The sequence below is a fragment of the Thermobia domestica genome, chromosome 10, assembly GCF_964235325.1.
Source record: "Thermobia domestica chromosome 10, izTheDome1.hap1.1, whole genome shotgun sequence".
In the NCBI taxonomy this organism is placed as follows: Eukaryota; Metazoa; Arthropoda; class Insecta; order Zygentoma; family Lepismatidae; genus Thermobia; species Thermobia domestica.
Genome location: NC_137463.1, coordinates 221,807,158 through 221,829,902, shown reverse-complemented (window position 1 = coordinate 221,829,902; position 22,745 = coordinate 221,807,158). Strand labels below are relative to the sequence as shown.

Genomic DNA, 22,745 nt, shown 5'->3' with positions numbered 1-22,745 from the left:
AACAATTAATCGGATCAATACAAAAAGCATTTAAACATGTCTTTCTAAAATTCTCCAACACATCTGCTGTGAGAAGTACATCACATTTTAAATATAGATCGTGGTAGTCCCCTAAATTTTCACATTTAAACACACGCCAAATCAGTTTTGCATATTGATAATCAGTCTCGGAAATTTGTGTTCCATTCAATTTGCTACTAAACGCCTCTCTTCCAGGAAATTCAGTTTCTTTAAATGTATCTAAATTTGTTATGTATTCATAAAAATAAATTCCCTTACGGAGAATTAAAGGAAACTTTTCATCAGAAAAATATTGCTTTGTATAGACAAATTGCTCAGGTTTTAATTTTGACACCAAATTTTCGAGACTATACGGCAGGAATTTAAATAAGTCTACAAAACGTAACTCGATAGGTCTACCATTAAAATTAAAGTGCTTAGAGAATGTTATGTATTTCTCAGTGCTTTCAGCAATTACAAAAATATTTCCCGGGGTGCAACCTAATTCTTTCACAAATAAATGTGCATCATACCCAGACAAATTATGGAAGAAGACAGGGATAAAATTACTTTGACGCTTAATTTGTAAATTACACTTGTTGCACACCGTGGCAATAAATTGACCAGTTAAATGGTTATGATGTTTAACTTTTCTATTGTCACTCGTATATTTACTATCACAAACTGAGCATTCAGTGGATAGGTTAAACTCCTGTAACTGAGAACTAGTTAATGGTATTAATGGTTTTTCTTGATCTAATATGTTTATGATTTTTCTTAATTCATTCTCCATAGCAGACATAAACTTCATCGATACATTTTCTCCCCGATAAATAACTAAATCTGATTTCATATAGTTGTTACTCCAACATACAATATAACCAAAACTGCATGGTATATGTTGGTGGATTTCTACTGTATGAGATCCACTTTGTTTATTTATAGGTTTTAATAAACTTTCCATATCTGCAATTATTATCACATCATTCTGTAATAACAATTTCAATTTTCGAAATTTTAAAACTTCTCCTTGTTTCGGCATGTTAATTTTGGTTGGAGTGTGTTCTTTACATAATTTGTCATGTTCATCTAATTTTGATTTGTTATAAAAAGATATTAAACATCGTCTACAAATAAATGTTTGATGAGTACCTAACTGATGTCTGACTAAACCATTTAAATTTGTAATTAAACAATAATGAGAGTTTAAATATAATAAATCAATATGTTTACCTACAGCTGTGTTTTCGCTTATATGTAATGGGAAAATAGTTTCATGATCATAGTTAATGCCATATATATTAATGGAAATTTGTTCTTTAGGAAATATGGAATTATACATATGTTCAAATTTGCTTATGTGTGCTATTTCGACTGGAAATTTTTCAAATAACGGTAATAAAGTATTACTATATTGTATGTAATTATTCACACGATGTGGATTATCTTTTGTGGGATGCAATGCAGCTAGAATACTATACATAAAACTTCTATTATCGTTATTTTGAATATTTAAAACACATTTTGTGGATAAAATCCATTGAGGCAATTTTATATGACTCTTCAATAACGCATTGATATTTTTTATTAGACAATAATGAGAGTTTAAATATAATAAATCAATATGTTTAAATACACCTGCATTTTCGCTTATATGTAATGGGAAAATAGTTTCATGATCATAGTTAATGCCATATATATTAATGGAAATTTGTTCTTTAGGAAATATGGAATTATACATATGTTCAAATTTGCTTATGTGTGCTACTTCGACGGGAAATTGTATATTGATTTTTTCAAATAATGGTAATAAAGTATTACTATATTGTATGTAATTATTCACACGATTTGAATTATCTTTTGCGGGATGCAACGCAGCTAGAATACTATACATAAAACTTCTATTATCGTTATTTTGAATATTTAAAACACATTTTGTGGATAAAATCCATTGAGGCAATTTTATATGACTCTTCAATAACGCATTGATATTTTTTATTAGACAATAATGAGAGTTTAAATATAATAAATCAATATGTTTAAATACACCTGCATTTTCGCTTATATGTAATGGGAAAATAGTTTCATGATCATAGTTAATGCCATATATATTAATGGAAATTTTTTGCTTAGGAAATATGGAATTATACATATGTTCAAATTTGCTTATGTGTGCTACTTCGACGGGAAATTGTATATTGATTTTTTCAAATAATGGTAATAAAGTATTACTATATTGTATGTAATTATTCACACGATTTGGATTTTCTTTTACTGGATATAAAGCAGCTAGAATACTATACATAAAACTTCTATTATCATTATTTTGAATATTTATAACACATTTTTTGGATAAAATCCATTGAGGCAATTTTACATAAGTTTTCTCTTTATGACTCTTCAATAACGCATTGATATTTTTTATTAGACAATAATGACTGTTGGAATTTTCTTCACAATACAGTAAATCAATATGTTTAAATACACCTGCATTTTCGCTTATATGTAATGGGAAAATAGTTTCATTATCATAGTTAATGCCATATATATTAATGGAAATTTGTTCCTTAGGAAATATGGAATTATACATATGTTCAAATTTGCTTATGTGTTCTACTTCGACTGGAAATTTTATATTGGTTTTTTCAAATAATGGTAATAAAGTATTACTATATTGTTTGTAATTATTCACACGATTTGGTTGTTCTTTTACTGGATGCAACGCAGCTAGAATGCAGTACATAAAACATCTATTATCATTATTTTGAATATTTATAACACATTTTTTGGATAAAATCCATTGAGGTAATTTTATAAAAGAAGAAGCGGAAAGCGGATCATATTTACTGATTTTAATTTCTAAGTGATGGTTTGGTTCAGAACATAAAGACCACCCTGATTTCTTAATAGCCCTATTTTCTTGTTCAACTAAAATTTTATTAAATAATTTTTCTATTATAGAATTCACATCTGTACTCGGTAAAATAATTTCGTTACCACTATTTACAAAGAATCTACATGTTTCTAAATCTACTGGTTTTACAAAAGTTGTACCCAAAGAAAAATTTACTTTAAACGATGTCTTAGTTTGTTCTTGTTGTAATATATCTAAACAGTCTTTTATTTTATTATTTAAAAAACATCCACTATCCTCATTTAAATCAGTATCACATTTTAAAATAAATTTTTTTAAATTATTATTAAATAGAGTATCAGAATTGATAGTATTTGATTTAACCTTTTTTGTTGCCATTTTTTTTTTAAACTAACTCTTCAAAGTTACTATAATAATTTTGAACTGAGTTTTTATAATATAATATTAATAGTATTATTATAAAATGTCTTACTTACAAAAGAAAACAAAACCACACTATTAATAAACCACACTAATAATATAAACGCACACACACACAAAAAATATCTGAACTTTACTCTTCGGATGGTGAACAGGAAGTGATTACAAAAAACATGTCGGGCAGTCTTTTATACCTGTCTGACAGCATTGCGTAATATTGCGCAATAGTATGAGTCATCCTCTGGGGGATTCCCCTCTTTTTTTTTATACCTTTGTGATTGATTACATTACGTTCAGGGATTCCTATCGTTGAATGACAAGTTATTGTCTGTTAAAGAGAAAACTAGGTCAATGTTTTTTCAAATCCGGATAAATGACGTAATGAGAATTATCTACATATGGCGGAAGTTATTATGTAACTGATAACAAAACACGGAAGTTTCGCATTCTTTAAATAATCATCTCTGTTATGTTCAAATATAGGTTAGAACAAGTTCACTCCTTAAAAGAATCTTTGCTATAGGGTTCGAATGTATTATCTGTTATGTTCAAATAAGGGTTGAAAAATGAGAACGAGTTCACCCTAAAAATGGAGGCCTGCTATGTTAAAATAAGCCATGCTCTTTTATTAGCTGTGCTATGTATTATCTGTTCTGCTGTGTGTTCATAATCTCAGTGTAATTTCTGCTATGGTAAAATAGGGGTTGGAAAATAAGCCATGTTCTTTTATTAGCTGTGCTATGTATTATCTGTTCTGCTGTATGTTACGTAGTGTTATGTGTTATCTTCTCTTCTATGTGTTCGTAATTTCTGCTATATTAAAATAAGGGCTCATAAAAGGGAATGAGTTCACCCCCTAAAATGGAGGTCGTAAAAGAGAACGAGGTCACCCCCTTAAAAGTGCTCATAAAAGGGAACGAATTCACCCCTAAAATGGAGGTCGTAAAAGGCCGTGGTCTCACGGTGCAAGGTGGTCATTTTCTCAGTGGCTTGTGAGTTGTCCTAGGTTGAGCCAGATCTGAGCCAGGTCTGTTCCAGATCGATCCATTTTCTACTACTTTTGGGTCAAATTACTGTCACTTTTTCTGGAGAATCCAAATATGCAATAAAAATTATGTGTTCCCATTTACAATTTTAAAGTTACTACAGTATCCCCGAAGAGGGTGGGGATAGGGGGTTGCGTTTGGTATCGTTGGATAGATTTTTAAAACCAATTTAACACGTGTTATTTTTGGTTTGTTTATCTTTATACTTCGCGACATATTGGACCGTTCCGGGAATTTTTTCGCTGTCTCTCTCTCTCTCTCTCTCTCTATATATATATATATATATATATATATATATATATATATATATATATATATATATATATGAAGATTTTAAGACAAATTGCACTCAAATTATGCCAAATATTGTATATTCACAAATACAGTAAGGGGCCCACATTAGCTTTGGGGCCCCGGGCCCCCTCGGCCTCCCTAGGATCGGCGCCCTTGAATGCAACAACTAAAAATTCTGTTAACATGTATATTCAACAACGGAACATGGTAATCAAGATGTACAGCGCCCATTTCTATGGTTATTGTCTCTAGTTCAATCTCGCAATGTATTATGTTATGCTGGAAAATGCTTGTCATTTTTTTTTCTGAGGTTTTCTCATTTAGCCTGAAAATAGAACTCTTTAGTTTCAACTTCAATAATAGGCACAAAAGAAGTAGGGGAGAGGGCATCTAGTCAATACAAAATTTACATTAAGTTAAAATGTCTTCTTTGATTATTCCACAATATCAAGTTTTACGTCACCAATAAAACATTGGGTATTCCTCTTTGGAGTGAGTATTAAACAGTTAATTATATCCTTTCATAGTAACAGAAGGAATATATTCTTTTTTTTCTTTTTTTATTTATTAATTTTATTTCTAGACATAACAGGCTACATAACCCAATTACAGCGTCCGTTACATGTATTTGCAAGTATATTTTTTAACAAGCAAGTTGGCATCGACAATATTCCCCATTTGGGAAATAGTTATTCATCGTCTCTCTTAGCCTAAACGGCATTATCGTGGGACGTTAAATTGAAAAGTTTCATTTTTATTTCATTTTGACACAGTTAAAAGGGAAACGTGTCGCATGACAATATTAAAATTACTTTTTTGCTGGAATTCAGTAAACATGGAAAACACATTTTTGTAACAAATGACAAAGAAAACGCAAACATGTAATTATTTCTTCAATATTTTGACTTTTTGCTTGGTTGTAATAAGCTTTTTAGGTAGACTTTAAAATCTACCTACTATGGAGATTTCACACCATCTATCAATATACATGGTGAAATAAAAGTCATCACCACCCTTGTGTGTTGAGAACGGATTGAGGGAGAATGATGAAACTTGAAATTGGTCTGACACATCAGATGGTACTATCAAGCATCATGGCGGCCATATTTGATTGCAATTCGAAATTTAAATGCAAATGGAATCATTTTACATGTTTTAAGATTAGAATTTTACCAGAAATACGCTTCTGGGGTTATTTTAGCACTAAGACAAGTAATTTCACAGTTACTGTTTCTGAAAGTTTTCTAGTTAGTCCTCAGGGGCTAAACTCACGTATCGTGAGGCGGGTGATATTTTAGTTGAAAAATTTCATTACTATTTCAGAACACTGATGCTAATAAAATTATTTTAAAATAATAAATTTTCGAAAAGTAATATTTGGAGCACACTTCGCGTTGTGTTAACTTTAGAATATTTTCCGCAAGCCTTTGTGATTGGTTCCTTTTTTCAAGCCAATAATTTATTGAAGAAAAGTAATGTTTAGGGCGTTCACAGCACAATGGATCCAAGTCAATTTTCAATAAGGTTCAGTTTTAACCAGGAAATGAATTCTATTTCAAAACGTAATATCTTCGCAGTCAAGAGATCGAAATAAATGTAACTAAAACCACGTAAAATGGCGTAGGATAGTTTCATATGACAGCCGCTAGACAGGGGCATCAGTGGGGCAGGTGGTAGCTGCCCCCAACCTCACCCTGAATCTCAGATTTTGGGGAGAGTAAGGCAGTTTTAGAAACCTTTAGATAAGCAAAGTCCAACAGAACAAGTTTGAGGTCCTTACCAGGGTTACCAACCGTCCAGATTCTGTCGGGACTGTACCGATTTCTGCCTTATTTGTCCAGCGTCCCGACCGGACACTCGTCGGGACGCATATTGTCCCGTTTTATCGATTTTCAAAGTTAATTAATATTTTACTGGGCCATTTTTGCAAAGAAATAACATTCTTTTACATGCAGTTTTATGTACAGAATGACTTGTAACAAATGTGTGTTTTAATTTGACTCATAAAAAATAGCAGCTCGTCTTTAATTTATAGTTATTCCATAATTGTTTTGAGTTGATAATCCAACCGATTATCATGATAGTATATTCCATGCAGCACTAAAAATATTGTTTTTGCAACCTCTTTTAAACGTTGTTTATGTTAAATAAATTACAATTACTTTGATTTGATTTTTTTCCATGCTATTAGCCAAAGAACAAGACTTGATTTCAGTAATTCTTTTCGTCAGTAATTCCTCAACAATGTCATGCACTCATTTGTGATAAAAAAATCTATACAGTTTTCTCTCTAAGCTTTGTTTATGTTAAATAAATTGCAGTTGTTTTGGTTTGAATTTGTTGCATATATTGCTTATACTTAATGATGAGCAGGGGCTGGAAAAATAATAATAATAATAATAATAATAATAATAATAATAATAATAATAATAATAATAATAATAATAATAATAATAATAATAATAATAATAATAAGGTGCCGCATTCATTCAGGTTCGTGTTATTCAGCTGATTATTTACATTGTTTTCAATGACTCACCGTATGTGTAGTTTTCTAGGGGGGGGGGAGCGGGTTCCAACACCGATTATTCCGTCCCGATTTCTTCTTAAGAGGAGTTGGCAACCCTGGTCCTTACACCGAATAAATACGTAGGAAATATAGATGATCAAAACTGGAACGTTGCTTAGGCCTAATTTCCAGAATTTTAAGCAGGCCCGAAACTCGAAAGTAGATCCACCTTTGAAATCCTAGGCCAGAAAATAAACAAGAGAGCAATTTAGGCCTATAGTTCCTTACGGTCAATAGGAATGGTGATCAAAGTCTATTTATTCGGTATAAGGACTTCAAATTTTTTCTGCGGATTTTGCTCAGCAAAGGGTTTCTAGATCAGCATTACTGCTTCCAACATCTGAAGTTGAGGCTAGGGGGCGGATGACCTCTAAACGGACGTCCCTCTTTAGCGGCAATCATACAACACTCTAGATTGCACCTTGTCATGTAGTTTTTCTTTCTTTAATTTTGGGTTCTTTCTCTAAAGATGTACGTATATATGAAGACTGAGAACCAACACTGTATCAGCGAATGCCTGCGATAATTCAGAAGCACAATTCAGCAAAGAACCCTTTGTTTGTTTTCTGAATATAACACAAAGCTTGTTTCCATTATAATTCTTTTATTTATTTTTTAATATCAGTTCTATAAGAAGTCCAACCTTCTACTACGACACTTTATCGCAAGTTAACTGATAAGCATTTAAACAGTACAATAAACATTAAAAACAAGGAAAAAAGAGATAAAAGAAATTGTAGATCACCACATTGACCTGCTGTAGCCACGAAAAATCAAAACATTCACATGGGAAGAAAATAGTATTTTGAATGAGAAGCGCTCTTCGACCATTTTCTTTCTCTGGCAGATTTTTCTTTTACAAAAATGAAATAAAATAAAAATATGTTTAAAACAAGTCTTAAAAAGTAGACGTGTTTAAAACACAATGTTTAAAACGTATATAAAATTTGTTTAAAACAAAATCAATTGTTTAAAACAAGTTTTAATCATTTGTTTTAAACAAAACAACCCTGTGATCTAGACCGTCAAACCTGATTAAGCTTAATTAGGGTGCCATCGATTAGGCTTTCGTCCTCGCAATTAATAAAACTTCATTACAAAATTCTTTTATTTTCATCCAGTTTCGTAAAAGTGACTTGAAATTAGCACTACTGATACCTTATGCTTTTGATATTTTAAAACCAAGTAGCAACAAAAGTAAAATGTATTTTTGTGTGTGTAAAAGAAAGATCTATCTTTATAAAGTAGCATAAAAATTGTGTTTTGAGTTCTCTCATACTAGGGTAGAACGCAATTTTTCTCTTTGTCTTGGGGGGCGCGGTGGCTCAGTGGTAGAGCGTTCACCTCTGGTGCTTGGGGTCCCGGGTTTGATCCCAGCCCCCACCAAGTGAACTTTGTGGTGGACAAACACCGTGCTCGTGGGTTTTCTCGGGTACTCCCGTTTCCTCCCACTTTCTTCATTCCACCATTTCACTCATCTCTCATTATCACCGTCTCCTTTAGCCTAACCGGCATAACCGTGGGACGTAAAACTTACAGATTTCATTTCATTTCATTTCTCTTTGTCTTGTAAAGCTCGGAAACTTACATTTAATTAAACATATCACGGCAGTACCTAAACAGCTAGGTGGTCATAATCTTTCTTACTGTTGGGCAGACACATGACTCAGCTATTGCCCATGCTGTTCACCAAAAGACACTGAAAAGTAAATTTCATCCAAACATACAATCCAGTGAAACATTATAATATGATCATAGATAATTAATATTATCATAAGATATGGTAAAGACAAATTATAAGTAAAAACACTTCATCAACAAATTATACTATAGCAGTCAGATTTCTAGAGGCAAATCAGCTGTAAAAAAATGCAGTGATGAGACAGTGCTTGGATAGTACTTGTATTAGCAAAGAATCTGTACTATCTATTCAAACCGTCCCAGTACTTGTATTAGCGTTGTCAGGTTCTATCGTTATATATATTTAGAGCCACAAAACTGCGAAAGGCTAAAACAAAGTAATTATTATGTGTTAATAATAATACTGTTAGTTTATTAAAAAAAAAAACAAACAAACAAACAAATGTGGAATACGACAGTAAAATGTATATATTTGTGTTTTGTAGTTTAACAGGTTTATCATTTCTTGTATAAATGTAATTATTACGTGACGCCTATCTATAAATATTAGTATTAAAAGTAATCAAAAAGCGTAACTTTTACCAAATTTTAAAAATATGACGTTTTATTATATATTGTACTTAGTGATCAAATTTTGATCAAATTATAGTTCAGTTACAAACCTAAACTAGGTTGCGGTTGAGCTCTCATTCATACAAAAATAAAGAAAAAAAGAGGGTAAACAAATTGTCCTATTATTTATTAATAGCCCAAAAGTAGCCAAAAACGTTGCTATTAATCATTATTCAAATTCTCCCCCAAGGTTTGAATAATGATTCGGAGCGTATGTTATGTTATCGTGATACAAGAAATGATTAAAAGCGCTATATCAAATTTCTATTTAGCGTTGTAAGATTAGCAAGTTGTTCAAGATTAGTTTAAGAGTTTATCATTCTGATAAAAATTAAATAAATTACTAAATTAAAAAACAACATCATTTGACCTCTCAAATTGTAAATTTGACCTCTTGACCTCTCAATTCTTTGTATAAATTTTTCTTTTATTGGTTAAAATAGTGCTTAATTAATAATTCTAATTTTCTTTATATTTATCATTTATTGGTTAAAATTGAGCTTAACTAATAGCTCTAATTTTCTTTATATTTATCATTTATTGGTTAAAATTGTACTTAACTAATAGCTCTAATTTTCTTTATATTTATCATTTATTGGTTAAAATTGTACTTAACTAATAGCTCTAATTTTCTTTATATTTATCATTTATTGGTTAAAATTGGGCTTAATTAATAGCTCTAATTTTCTTTATATTTATCATTTATTGGTTAAAATTGTACTTAACTAATAGCTCTAATTTTCTTTATATTTATCATTTATTGGTTAAAATTGTACTTAACTAATAGCTCTAATTTTCTTTATATTTATCATTTATTGGTTAAAATTGTACTTAACTAATAGCTCTAATTTTCTTTATATTTATCATTTATTGGTTAAAATTGGGCTTAATTAATAGCTCTAATTTTCTTTATATTTATCATTTATTGGTTAAAATTGGGCTTAATTAATAGCTCTAATTTTCTTTATATTTATCATTTATTGGTTAAAATTGAGCTTAATTAATAGCTCTAATTTTCTTTATATTTATCATTTATTGGTTAAAATTGGGCTTAATTAATATATATACCCGGTTGTTAAAGAATTAGAATAACATCACTGATTGCTAGTAAAGAGCAAGAAATCTTAACAAAGAAGTTATTACCCGATTTTGAAATATATGTTTAAAATCATGTTTTAAACTGTTAAAAATGTTTAAAACATTTTTTTTTCGTCTGTGTTTTAAAACGTGTTTAAAACATTTTAAACACCTTTTTCATGTTTTAAACGCAAATTTTGTTCTTTTACAAAAAAAACTGTATTTTTTCCAATCCTGCTAGATCATCAATGACTTCGTGCGTATAAAAGTCCAGATCATCAGAATAGGAAAGTTCACAGACAGAAAGTTGAGAAATGATAGGATATATTATAATAAAAATAGAAAAGAAAAGTCGATTTGACAAAAATCAAATTGGAAACCCAGACCCATCTGTGGAGCCACTCATTTGATGAAAAAAAATAATTGAATGATTACCACAAATATTGTCACTATAAAGTTCATGTAATGCATTTACTATAGAAGGATCAAAAATATTACGAAATTAAATGAGGAGGGAATGTTAACTTTACAATGAAACAAAAATAGTTCTGTCTAATGAGTCTTATCAATTCTTAACCTTTCGTTGACATAGTTCAATATAGAGAAACTTGATAGCCAAAGGTATCCGACGGGACTTCTTAAAGAACGTCTTGATAGATCTGAATCAAAATTAGGATCATTGATAGCAATGGATGCACCGTTAAGTTTCGTTGAGAGCGCAACCGGAATCAAAGACAGAAACTAATGAATATTTAAAAACTCGTCCCTAAATAAGTTTTAAACATACACACACTACACACGTAATAATCTTAATGAGTCTTAGGAATCTTATAAGTCCCTAAGGCAAAGATTGATCAACAAAAGCCAAATATTGAAAATGCCGAAATCATAAACCAACGTGACGTTTTCTGTTGCATGAACACTTTGATTATTTCAATTCAAAATTGTCATTAAAGATATTTATGTCTTAACTAAATCCGATTAAAGTCTACAAAGGTCACAGGTAGAAACTGACAAATAACTCGGACAATAACGATACAATAGCAAGAATAAATGGTTAGGGTGTCTATATTGAGCTACCCGTAAGTCAGGAAACAGCAATGCTGATGTGATTGAAGACACAAATTTGAGACAGAAGAGATTTGCACGTTATTACAATCGTTACTGCTAGTACTACTAACACTACTAACCAAAAATACGCAAAAAAAAAGACTATTATTACTTATAACCAAAAATATACTGTGTTGAATTAAATGAAAATAAATTGGTGATTATAGCCACATACCTTATTAATCATATTTTTTGGAGATCTTCATGCGTCAAGAAGAGACCAATTGCTAGGACATCTTTAAGATCATCTGAACACAAATTTCGGTGAACACAAGTTCTGTTGATATTTCATTTCTATCATCTGAGCATAAATCTTCCATTGCACAAATCACTCGTTCGACATCAGCATTACTGACTGGTATAACGAGAAAAATACTGCATTATTTTGAACAGATTACATGCACCTGCTTTCTCGAGAAACTTGGTCCATAATTTACAACAATTGTCATTATCCTTCCTATCAGGTGTTGATATTATAGCTAGATTTGTAAACGAAGAACTCATTTACTGCTCATTTCCAACGAAACTAAAGTGATCGCGATTAGTCGTTAAGCTTGACCTAGACGTAGGAATTACATCACCGAATGCGAAGGTATATCCAGGTCGTCAACTCCAACCATAAAAATTTTGCCAGTATGGTCTCTCGATCTATACGCAGAACCTTTCCTGAGAGAGCAGTGTTGTCGGATTGCCGCTAAATTTCGTTTGATTGTTATTGTTGGTGTCGTTGATTTACATTTCTTACTATTAATATTGTATGGTTTAATTTAAATAGTTGTTAGTGTTGGTGTTATAGTTCTTTAAGTGTTTATAGTGGTTCGTTTGCCTTGTCTTCTAAGTTTGGCAACGTTATTAGTGCACTTCTGTAGTTTAACTTTCTTCTTAAGTGTGCTAGGGGTCTCGGGTTCAAACCCTGCTCCCTTCAAGTGAACTTTGTGGTGGACAAACACCGTGTGCGTGGGTTTTCTCGGGGTTCTCCCGTTTCTTCCCACTTTCTTCATTCCACCATTTCATTCATTACTCATCATCACCGTCTCCTTTAGCCTAACCGGCATAACCGTGGGACGTAAAACTCAAAAATTTCATTTCATTTTTGGGTAAATCCATTTGAAGTGGTCCAGAAAAGGAATAAATCGTTGCTCGACAATTTTTAAAAAATCTGATTTTTTATGTACAGATAGCTTATCATGTCGTTAGTTCAAAATGAGCATTATTTTAATTTTATTGGCTTTTGGTTTCGAGTGGCAGCCATATTTGTTTTCGAAGATGTGCCATTTTGTGGTGCTGTAAGGGGTTACAGAATCTGAAATATCTCAGCCCCTAATTACCCTATCGGTGTGAAACGAAAACCAAAATGTTCAGTAAGTTCTGCACTTTAAGCGTGTATATTAGTTATTGTCATTTATAAATTATGAATGGGTAAAATTAAAATTTCAAAAAGTAGGTGATTGGCGTTAAAAATCCCAAATTTGGTTCCTATTATTTTTAAGAAGGAAAAGGGGTCAGGAAGTTGAGCTTTACTGAATAAAGAGGTCTGATACGGTTCTTATCACTCACCAAGTTCCAATTCTTAGACGTGTCCCCCTTTGTTTCTAGAAATTATCAAAAATTCAGAAAAATGGAAAAAGTGCATATTTCACAGGTATATATCTCTGGTGGGGGACCTGATAAAAATATACAATTCCTTCCCATAACAGGTCTACATGATATTATTCTATACCGAAATTTAGGAGTTTCAGATTAGACTATAAGTACTTTTATGATGTACCCAAAGTTATACTATAAATAAGCATAGGCAGAAGTACGGATAAACGATAGTTTACTGTATATCCATCATAAATCGGTTGGCAATGGATGAATAATGCATAGATGGTTAAGCACAACATACAAGAACAATGCTGGCTCTTACGTACCACTTAAACAGTCTGTTCCACAAAAAGTTTGGATATTTGATCACACAACTGCGAGTTATAGTATGACACCGATCCGTTGCTGTTGTAAGCTCATTGGGTGTAAGCTTTCGTAAAATGTTCTTGAAAGGTACCCATGTCTTGTCGTCTCTTGAAATTTTGAATGAAGTTCATTGTCCTGGGGGTTCGTAAAAATGAACTTTCACGTCATCATGTTCGATACTCACATCTTTAACAATTCCAATGTACCACTTTTCTTTAAAGATACATGCAACTGTGTCACTTGTTTGGATGCAGTGCAAGGACGCTTTTCTCACATTTACTTCCTGAAAGTCAGTAGAAACTGAAGGCCTGATTCAACATTATTGTTTTCGATTTTGCTTTTTTCTTGTACAACAAAGATTTTTGTGTAGCATGTAGCACATAATGATTTTCCAGGAATCAGATCTACTGTATAATTCTTGCCCTTTAGTAAATGTGCACTCGAAATTTCTGAAAGTCCTTTTGTTATAGTTTTTTTTATGGATTTTTAGAAGGTCGCAACACGAATTACCAAAAAGGTGATAATACTTTCGAGAAAACTTCACTTCATGGTAGTTGCATATGTTTGCAATGCCACTGCTTGTTCGCATTAGCAGAAGATTCCTCTTCTCTTCACTGAAGTCACTAAGGGACGTAATGCATCTTGCTACCGGCCCATACACACATTTATGACATTCTTCACTAATACATTTGCCTACATCACATTCCATTTTCCTCACTAATTTGATGCAGTATTGATACACAGATCTGCAGAAACACAACCGTCTTCTTGCGCTGTAAGCATCTGAGTGAAGCACTATTAGTGAATTTCTATCTGATGATGTCTGAACACGATTGTGCATGTTGGAACTAGGGCTGTTCCGATAATCGAGTAATCGATAACAATTTGATAAAATTTCAAAACCGTTTCATCGATAAAGAATTTTAATTTTATCGAATTATCGAACTTTTGAGACTCCCGAAATGTTTGAGACTTTCGAAATTTTCGAGACTCTCGAAATGATCGAGACGCCCGAAATGTTCGAGACTCCGGAAATGTTCGAGACTCTCGAAAGGATCGAGACTCCCGAAATGTTCGGGACTCTCGAACTATTCGAGGCACTGGAAATGTAAGAAACATTAGACAACTTCGAGACACTCGAACTGTTCGAGAATCTCGAATTGTTTGAAAGCAGCAAATACAGAAATATATTAATATGATCGCATTTCTCGAGTCGTTTGAATATTCAGAAAAGTTCGGGATTATCGGAGTTTTCGAAAGAAACGATGTATTCGTGGTTATCATAGTTGTATATAATACGTATTACATACTGTATATGCAAAGTGTTCATTTTAAAACTCCTTTTCTTAGCAATGTAGTGAAGGATTTTTTTTCCCACAGATCTTTACAAGGTTTAAGCACTGTCAGAAGAGAGAAAGAGAAAACATGCATCACCCGAAAGGAATTGGAATCCAAGACAACATTAGACAACAACAGTCACTTTGCCGATTGCGCTAACTGGGCAGGCAGAAAAATAATTTTACATATGATCTCGACAAATACAACTTTGCAATAACTTATCAGATGAAAAAAGTTGTTCGACTAGTTTGGCTGCAAGAAGAAATCATTGGAGAGGTGAGGGAACCGAACTGTTCATCATTACTTTCGATAATACCCGAAACTTCGATAATACTCGAAATGTTGATAATACCCGAAACTTCGATAATACTCGAAATGTTGATAATACCAGAAACTTCGATAATATTCTACTCGAAATGTCGATAATACCCGAAACTTCGATAATACTCGAAATTTTGGTAATAAACGAAACATGGATAATTTCAAATACTCGAACGGTTTCGAGTAACCGATGACAACTCGATAAATTTTCACTCCCGAAGTTCGATAGGTCTTCAGCCTTATCGAACACCCCTTGGAACAAGAACTCTGCTGAATTTTGTTTTCAGTACATTTGTTCTGTTTGCTTATTAACAGGATAACACTTGTTCTTGTATGTTGTGCTTAACCACTCTATGCATTATTCATCCAATGCCAACCGATTTATGATGGATATACAGTAAACTCTCGTTTATCCGTACTTTTGCCTATGCTTATTTATAGATATAACTTCGTGTTCATAATAAAGGTACTTATAGTCTAATCTGAAACTCCTAATTTTGGGAATAGAATAATATCATGTAGACCTGTTATGGAGAGGAATTGTATATTTTTATCAGGTCCCCCACCAGAGATATATACCTGTGAAATATGCACTTTTTCCATTTTTCTGAATTTTTGATAATTTCTAGAAACAAAGGGGGACACGTCTAAGAGTTGAAGCTTGGTGAGTGATAAGAACCATATCAAACCTCTTTATTCAGTAAAGCTCAACTTCCTGACCCCTTTCCTTCTTAAAAATAATAGGAGCCAAATTTGGGATTTTTAACGTCAATCACCTACTTTTTGAAATTTTAATTTTACCCATTCATAAATTATGAATGACAATAACTAATATACACTCTTAAAGTGTAGAACTTACTGAACATTTTGGTTTTCGTTTCACACCGATAGGGTAATTAGGGGCTGAGATATTTCAGATTCTGTAATCCCTTACAACATCACAAAATGGCACATCTTCGAAAACAAATATGGCTGCCACTCGAAACCAAAAGCCAATAAAAGTAAAATCATGCTAATTTTGGACTAATGACATGTTAAGGTAACAGCACACAAAAAATCAGAATTTTTAAAAATTGTCGAGCAACATGCATTGGACCACTTGATATGGATTTACCCTTTTTTCTTCTTAAGTGTGCGTTCCGAAAGCAGCTCCACGAATCGTACCGAATTCTTCCGATGCATCACACGTGAGGAAAAAAGTTCAATGGTTCGTGTAGACCACAGGCTTCACGAGTCGTCTCGGTCACTATAATTTTATGTTTCATCCTCAGACTTGTCAAATCAATACGAAAACAAGTATTGGTGCCTAGCGACGACACAGAAGCAACAATCAAAATAATTTATTACTTAGCCTTTTGTTACAATAAATATTATGTTTGTAAATAATAGACAAGTACAATATATAAGGCATAAATAGTATAATTAACTTCAGGTAAAGTGTGGGACAAGAATAAACGACCAAAAATGCCATTAAAACTAACGGCGATTTTGGTTGTTTTTTCTTGGCCGGTACTATAATGCACTATTTAAGTCTTTTGATTTAGTTTCTTGACCAGTAACCAACCTAAAAATGTAGGGGCAGCGATAGAGGTTAGGGGGGCCGATCTAACCATATTATTGTTCATTTGCAAGCCTACCGTGAAAATTTTAGGGGGGCAACAAAAATTTAGTCCTTTCCCTAGAACCCCGTGATTACGGCCCTGCCGTGGACTCCAAGCAGCGCCCAAGAATCTGACAACCCTACACTGAGAAAGAAAACTGTAGGTGGCGTACTTAAAAAGGTTACATACGTAATTCCTGTAGTTTTTGGACTTAACGTACAGCAGACGTATAACTGAAAACGCGTGTTTTATAACACTTTCTGTATAAGTGTTTCATCTATACGTACTTTCTGTATGAGACAATGTAGGTGGTGAGGATCTCACATACAAATACACGTATATAACATATAGCTGACGAAGGTAACATAAATATATGTACGTGATATACGGAAAACTGTTAGATGTCTGACATCCTGCAACGGCATGATATAACATCTAAGGGCAGTGCCTATGTAGCATACGGATAACGTATGCTCCGTACTCATTTCTATAGTAAGCAAGAGGATACCGTATATTTGTACAATATACCGCTGTCCGGAGAACGGATTTTTTTCTGTCTAATAATAAAACGGAACATTCGGAATTCAAAACTGGTGAACCGAGTTCAAATTTGATCGAGAGCAAAACCCAAAGGCTTGGCCGATTGAGGTTAAAATTAGTACGAGTGTCATTACTGAGTAGTGATTACTTAAATGGTCTGTCAAATTCGATTATTTATGCACAAATATCTTGAGTGCTAAAGCTGAAGCTGTCAAACATCTTTAAAATAACATAAAAATGAAAATAACAATACCAAAGGATCGTAAGTCTTCTATATATTTTAAAGATTTTTCTTATCGAAACTAAATTAGACCAAGACCGAATCTAAAGTGTATTTCTATTTCTGATGAATATGAGGTTCAATTTGGAGGAATCTTGGCATAAAGATAATTGCTGACCGGATATGTAACCTGCATAATTTGATTGGCCCAAATTATTTGAAAGACTTCGCTATAATTGCCATGTAGTTCATTAATTCTATGGGTTGGTTTCCTGCAGAGGTAAATGAGGATTTGAAAAGGTGGGGAGACGGTAGGTAGCGGCATGACGCCACGCCGTCGCCCCTGTCTATCTTTGCCCATTGTAATTTTTTAGGAACTGGGGGGACGCTGTACATATATTTTCGAGGTAGGGTTACGGCACTTTTACCCCTGTTTTCCTGTTAATTGACTTTTCAAGTCAGTCAATTACCAAATTCAAGCTTTGATACCGACATATATTTGAAAGTAGAAAGAATGGTAAAGAGTATAACTGCTGTAAATCTCAGTTTGGGGGATCGAACAAGCTCAGAAACGGACACACACCACTATTACCATTTTCCCCTTCAAAAATGGTTTGACCAATTTAGATAAAAAAAAAAAAAAGAATGATGAAGATTGTTTCATGAGCTAGTTACATGATTTACCAAATTTGTTGTACGGCGGTTGAGGAAAAAGCCCAAGGCCGAGGGCCCTAAATTACAAATCTCTCAAAAGTGCTCTTAAAATCTGTGTGCATAAATTGATATAGCCTATGTATGTGTGTGTGTTCCAGCATAAGTCTAGAATGCCTGGAACAATTTCAAAAATAAATAAGTAAATAAATAAATAAGTTTAGTCAAGAAGTGAGATACCGCTAACGGGTGAAAAGGGAGTAGTATGTAAAAATAATCGAAAATGAAATATATCATTGTCAAATCCATGATTTTCGGGGTTTCTAAGATAAATAGTGATACCTCGATATCTTTGGAGTCCACATCGGAATCGGGGTAGTAAAATTGGGTGAAAATTAAATTTACACAATGCATGAAATTAGTGTTGAATATATAGTTTTTGGGTTCACTAAGGTGATTCGCTATAATCTTGATGACATTTAAGTAGAAGTTCAGACACGGACATTTATGTCAGCTGGCTCGGAATTGAGTTCCTATCGACTACATTTCTGGATTTTTAGCCTGGACTTTTTTTAATCTCCTAACTGAAGAAACACCCCAAATTGCATTACGATGTTGATCTAAAAAAAAGAAAAAATATATATGCTTCATTCTAAGGTCAAACACATACCGAGACCATTCATACCATAAATAATATTATTCTTCGACCACACAAACAAACTGAGTCAAGGCGCAATAAATGAAAAATGAAATAATCTTACTGCAAAGAAATTTTTACATTATCGTTAACATTTAAATCGTATTAGCTCTGTCCAGGTAGTAGTTTGTGCTGCGAAAATGTATGACTACTACATCTTCAGTGTATAAAAATATGTATAAGACAAAGTAATATCATTGATTATGGACGTCTAGAAAGTGTCCCTCCTTGAACATTCCAAGATACCTTAAGCTACAGTACATATTCGGAAAGATTGCCATATAACGACTTTTAAAATAAGGACATTTTTAGATTTCAAAAAATGATTTACTATGTTACTCGAGAAATCTTTTAATAGGACAACGAGTAAACGTAAAACTAAACTTCATCAATACAAATTACATAAACATAAATGTATTGTTTCACGTGAACATTTAAAGTACACATAATTTTTAATTAAAGTTTATAGATGTAATATTTCTCTTTCATTTGAAGATTTGGTGTTTCAATATCTATATTATAAAATTGAAAGTTACTATATTATTGACTCTTAATCCCTTGAACCACCCGACCGATCTCAATAAAATTCTGAACATAGATGAGACTCGGACCTGTAATGGGTTTTATCATATCACTTTCACGGTTGCAACTTGCGGGAGCGAAAGTAGGGGAGATATTTTAAAATGATCAAAGATGACCAATATTGATGTCGAATTTATAATTTTCGGGATCGCAGAAAAGAACAACAATGACACTTCAATTGTTCAAATCCATTTTGAGCTCTACAACTTGGGGTAGGGGTGATATATAGTATATTATATATAAATGATCGAAAATGACTAATATTACTGTCGACTGTCCACAGTTTTCGGTGTCGTTGAGTTGAATGACACTCCCGATCCCATTTTCATCAAAATTCAACCCCACAGCTTGAGGCAGGGGCAGGGGGAGATACATAAAAATTATCAAAAATGACCAACATTAGTGTCGAATCCATAGTTTTCGGAGTCACTGAGATGAGCAGTGATACTTCTGGTGCCGTTTAAATCTACCAAAAAACAAAAATAGCATATTTCACAGGTACCGAACACATGAGGTAAGGAGCTGTGCATTTAAAATTTATATTTTAGCCCAGTGAAACGGTAATCGATTCTAGTAAATTATAAAATAACTTTTGTATTGTGTATATTATTACTATACTCACAATTTTTACTCTTAAACTTACACTAAGCCAATATATATATATATAAGAACCTTGAAATTGATGTAGTGTAGTTGTCTGTACCAAATGACAAAGGACCCCATTTTCCTAAAAGCCTGCTCGGATCATTTTAGGTCCCAAAAAAAAAAAAAAACGAGATATGACTAGGTAGAAGAGGATTCTGTAATCTTAATACATATTATTGGTCTTCTAGTTCTACAAAAAAAATTGAAAATGAAGAACAGATATGCAAGTAAAATGTGATTTTGTGAATGAATATTTTTTTTTCCCGTTTCTATGCTCGAATGCCTTGATATACGTAGTGATAAAAACATATACTCCAGATCAGGACATGCTTCCATGCTTTTACAATGTTCATTTTCTTCATGTACGACGTATGTACTAAAGAGTTGGACATATTAAGTTTCAAATTATTATGTTCAACGGTCAGCAGCCCCTCCTACCAGGAGCAACCTTACACTTAGAAGAAAAGATCATAAAATAATAAAAACAGAGTTATTTTCACGCTTCGTTACATAAAAATCAGCAAAAAAGTTGCATTTTGTTCCAGTTAGGTGATTCGTGAAAACGAAAACAACTTAAATTGCAACAAATATAACTTGAGCAGTAATAATAAATAACTTTTGCAGTCTTCCATAAACTTAAGATACCATAAACTTGTATTTACGAAGACAATAGCTTCAGCAAATGCTATTACAGCTTATTTTATTTATTTCTTCTTTTGCAGAAAATATTCTTTGCCAATTTTTTATTCTGGTTCGCTGCACAACTTCAACATGGCCTTCCAATTCCAGAGATTGAAATTGAAGGTAAGAGAGTACAATAAAGAGGTAAACAGAAGGTATAATTCACAGGCATGGAACTTGACACAGCCTCTACTCTAGCTTGTATTTTTGATAAAACTGCCATATCTTTAACAATTAAAAAAAAAAAGTTATTTTTGTGCAAAAAATCCTGGCCACCCACATCTCTTTCGAAGACTATACTCTCACAACCCTAACTAGGAAACCTTAATACTTTAGCAGTCCTTGCAAAGATTTTCAATTGGTCGAAAGAGATTTACATTTGTGAGATTGTGTTTTACCTCTGGATAAATATTCAGAGATATTAAAGAAAGTGGACTTTCCAGGGATTTTAACAAGGCTGTATAAACTGTAAACGGTTCAAATGTTGAGAGACATTGATAAGCAAAACACACTCGCCAGCTGTAGTGACATTTTTGCAATGAATAACCGAGAACTACTTTTTCTCCAACAACTCCTGATGTCCGATGAAACAAATGGATATCTTATTAAGCAAAATTTCCCGTATTTGTCTCAGGAAAATTCACAATGTTTACACGTCCAAAACTTGTGATACGAAGAGAAGTTGGCATCTGTGAGTTTATTGCTATTTTCTTATTTCTTTCTTTTTCCTTAGCATGACTCCGGAAGTGTAGCAGAATTTCCTCATTTCTGAATTTCAGGCAGGAGAATTGATTAACACCATTCGGTTTCAACAGGACATTGCAACGACACACACAGCACGCCAAAGTATAGCTGTAGTCATACAGATATTTCCAAATCGTGTGACATGTCGTTTTAGCGATGTAACGTCGCCATCTCTTCATCCAGATTTGAAAGCTCCAAGGTTGTGTGAAGGAAAGTGTCTTTGACAATCGTTTGCAGATTATTCATGACATGAAGTCTGCCATTCGCTCTGAAAAAAAAAAAAAAAAGCGCCATTTCGCAAAGTGTGTTAAGGTGTGTTATGGAAGTCTTCCCGCGTCGCCTTTAGCAATGCATCCAGTCTAACGGGAAAAAATTGGAAGGAAATTATTTTCAAGGTGTATTGAGGACTATCAATATGTGTTACATCCCGTAGTAATTGCCAGTATATACTTGTAATTCATAACTGTTCTAAATTACTACTTGCATTCACTATGTCTCTGTTATCATTTGAAGTTAGTAGATACAATGTGCGCCACGCTGTATCTATATAAATGGGTCGAGTAGAGAACCTCCTCCGTTTTTTGAAGTCGGTTTAAAACAAATTAAATTTCTTCTTGAATAAGTAAGCAATACAAATGTTTAGTCTTGGTGCACATGGTTCCAGGTTATATTTCTGTGTGCGAGCGCGGAACGCATTGCAGTGATTCGGTTTCCATGAGCAAGTATGGAACCCATTACAGTGGTTCTGTTCCATATGCGACCTTGGAAAGCATTACAGTGGTTCGATTCTCAATGCACTACAGTGGTTCGGTTTCCATGTGCGAGTATGGAACACATTACAGTGAAGCGATTCTCGTGTGCGAGTATGGAACACATTACAACAGATTGATTTCTCTAAGCGAGTATGCAACAAATTACAATGGTTCAGTTCCCATGTGTGAATGTGGAACGCTTTACAGTGGTTCGATTATCATATGCGAATATTTAACATATCACAGCGGATCGATTGCTATATGCCAGTATAAAACGTATTACAATTGTTCCATTCCCACGTGCGAGTATCAAACACATTACAGTGATTCGGTCCCATGTGTGAGTATGGGATACATTATAGTGGTTCGATTCCTA

General features: G+C 33.1%; 1 protein-coding gene across 1 annotated transcript in view; it reads left to right on the top strand.

Moving 5' to 3' along the window:
• LOC145662182 (uncharacterized) overlaps positions 1–22,745 on the top strand; it is a 52,716-nt gene that overhangs the window by 21,339 nt on the left and 8,632 nt on the right. Inside the window, exon 2 of the mRNA XM_081727514.1 lies at positions 20,915–20,996. Within this exon, the coding sequence (XP_081583640.1) occupies positions 20,915–20,996 (82 nt within the window). The remainder of the gene's footprint in view (positions 1–20,914; positions 20,997–22,745) is intronic.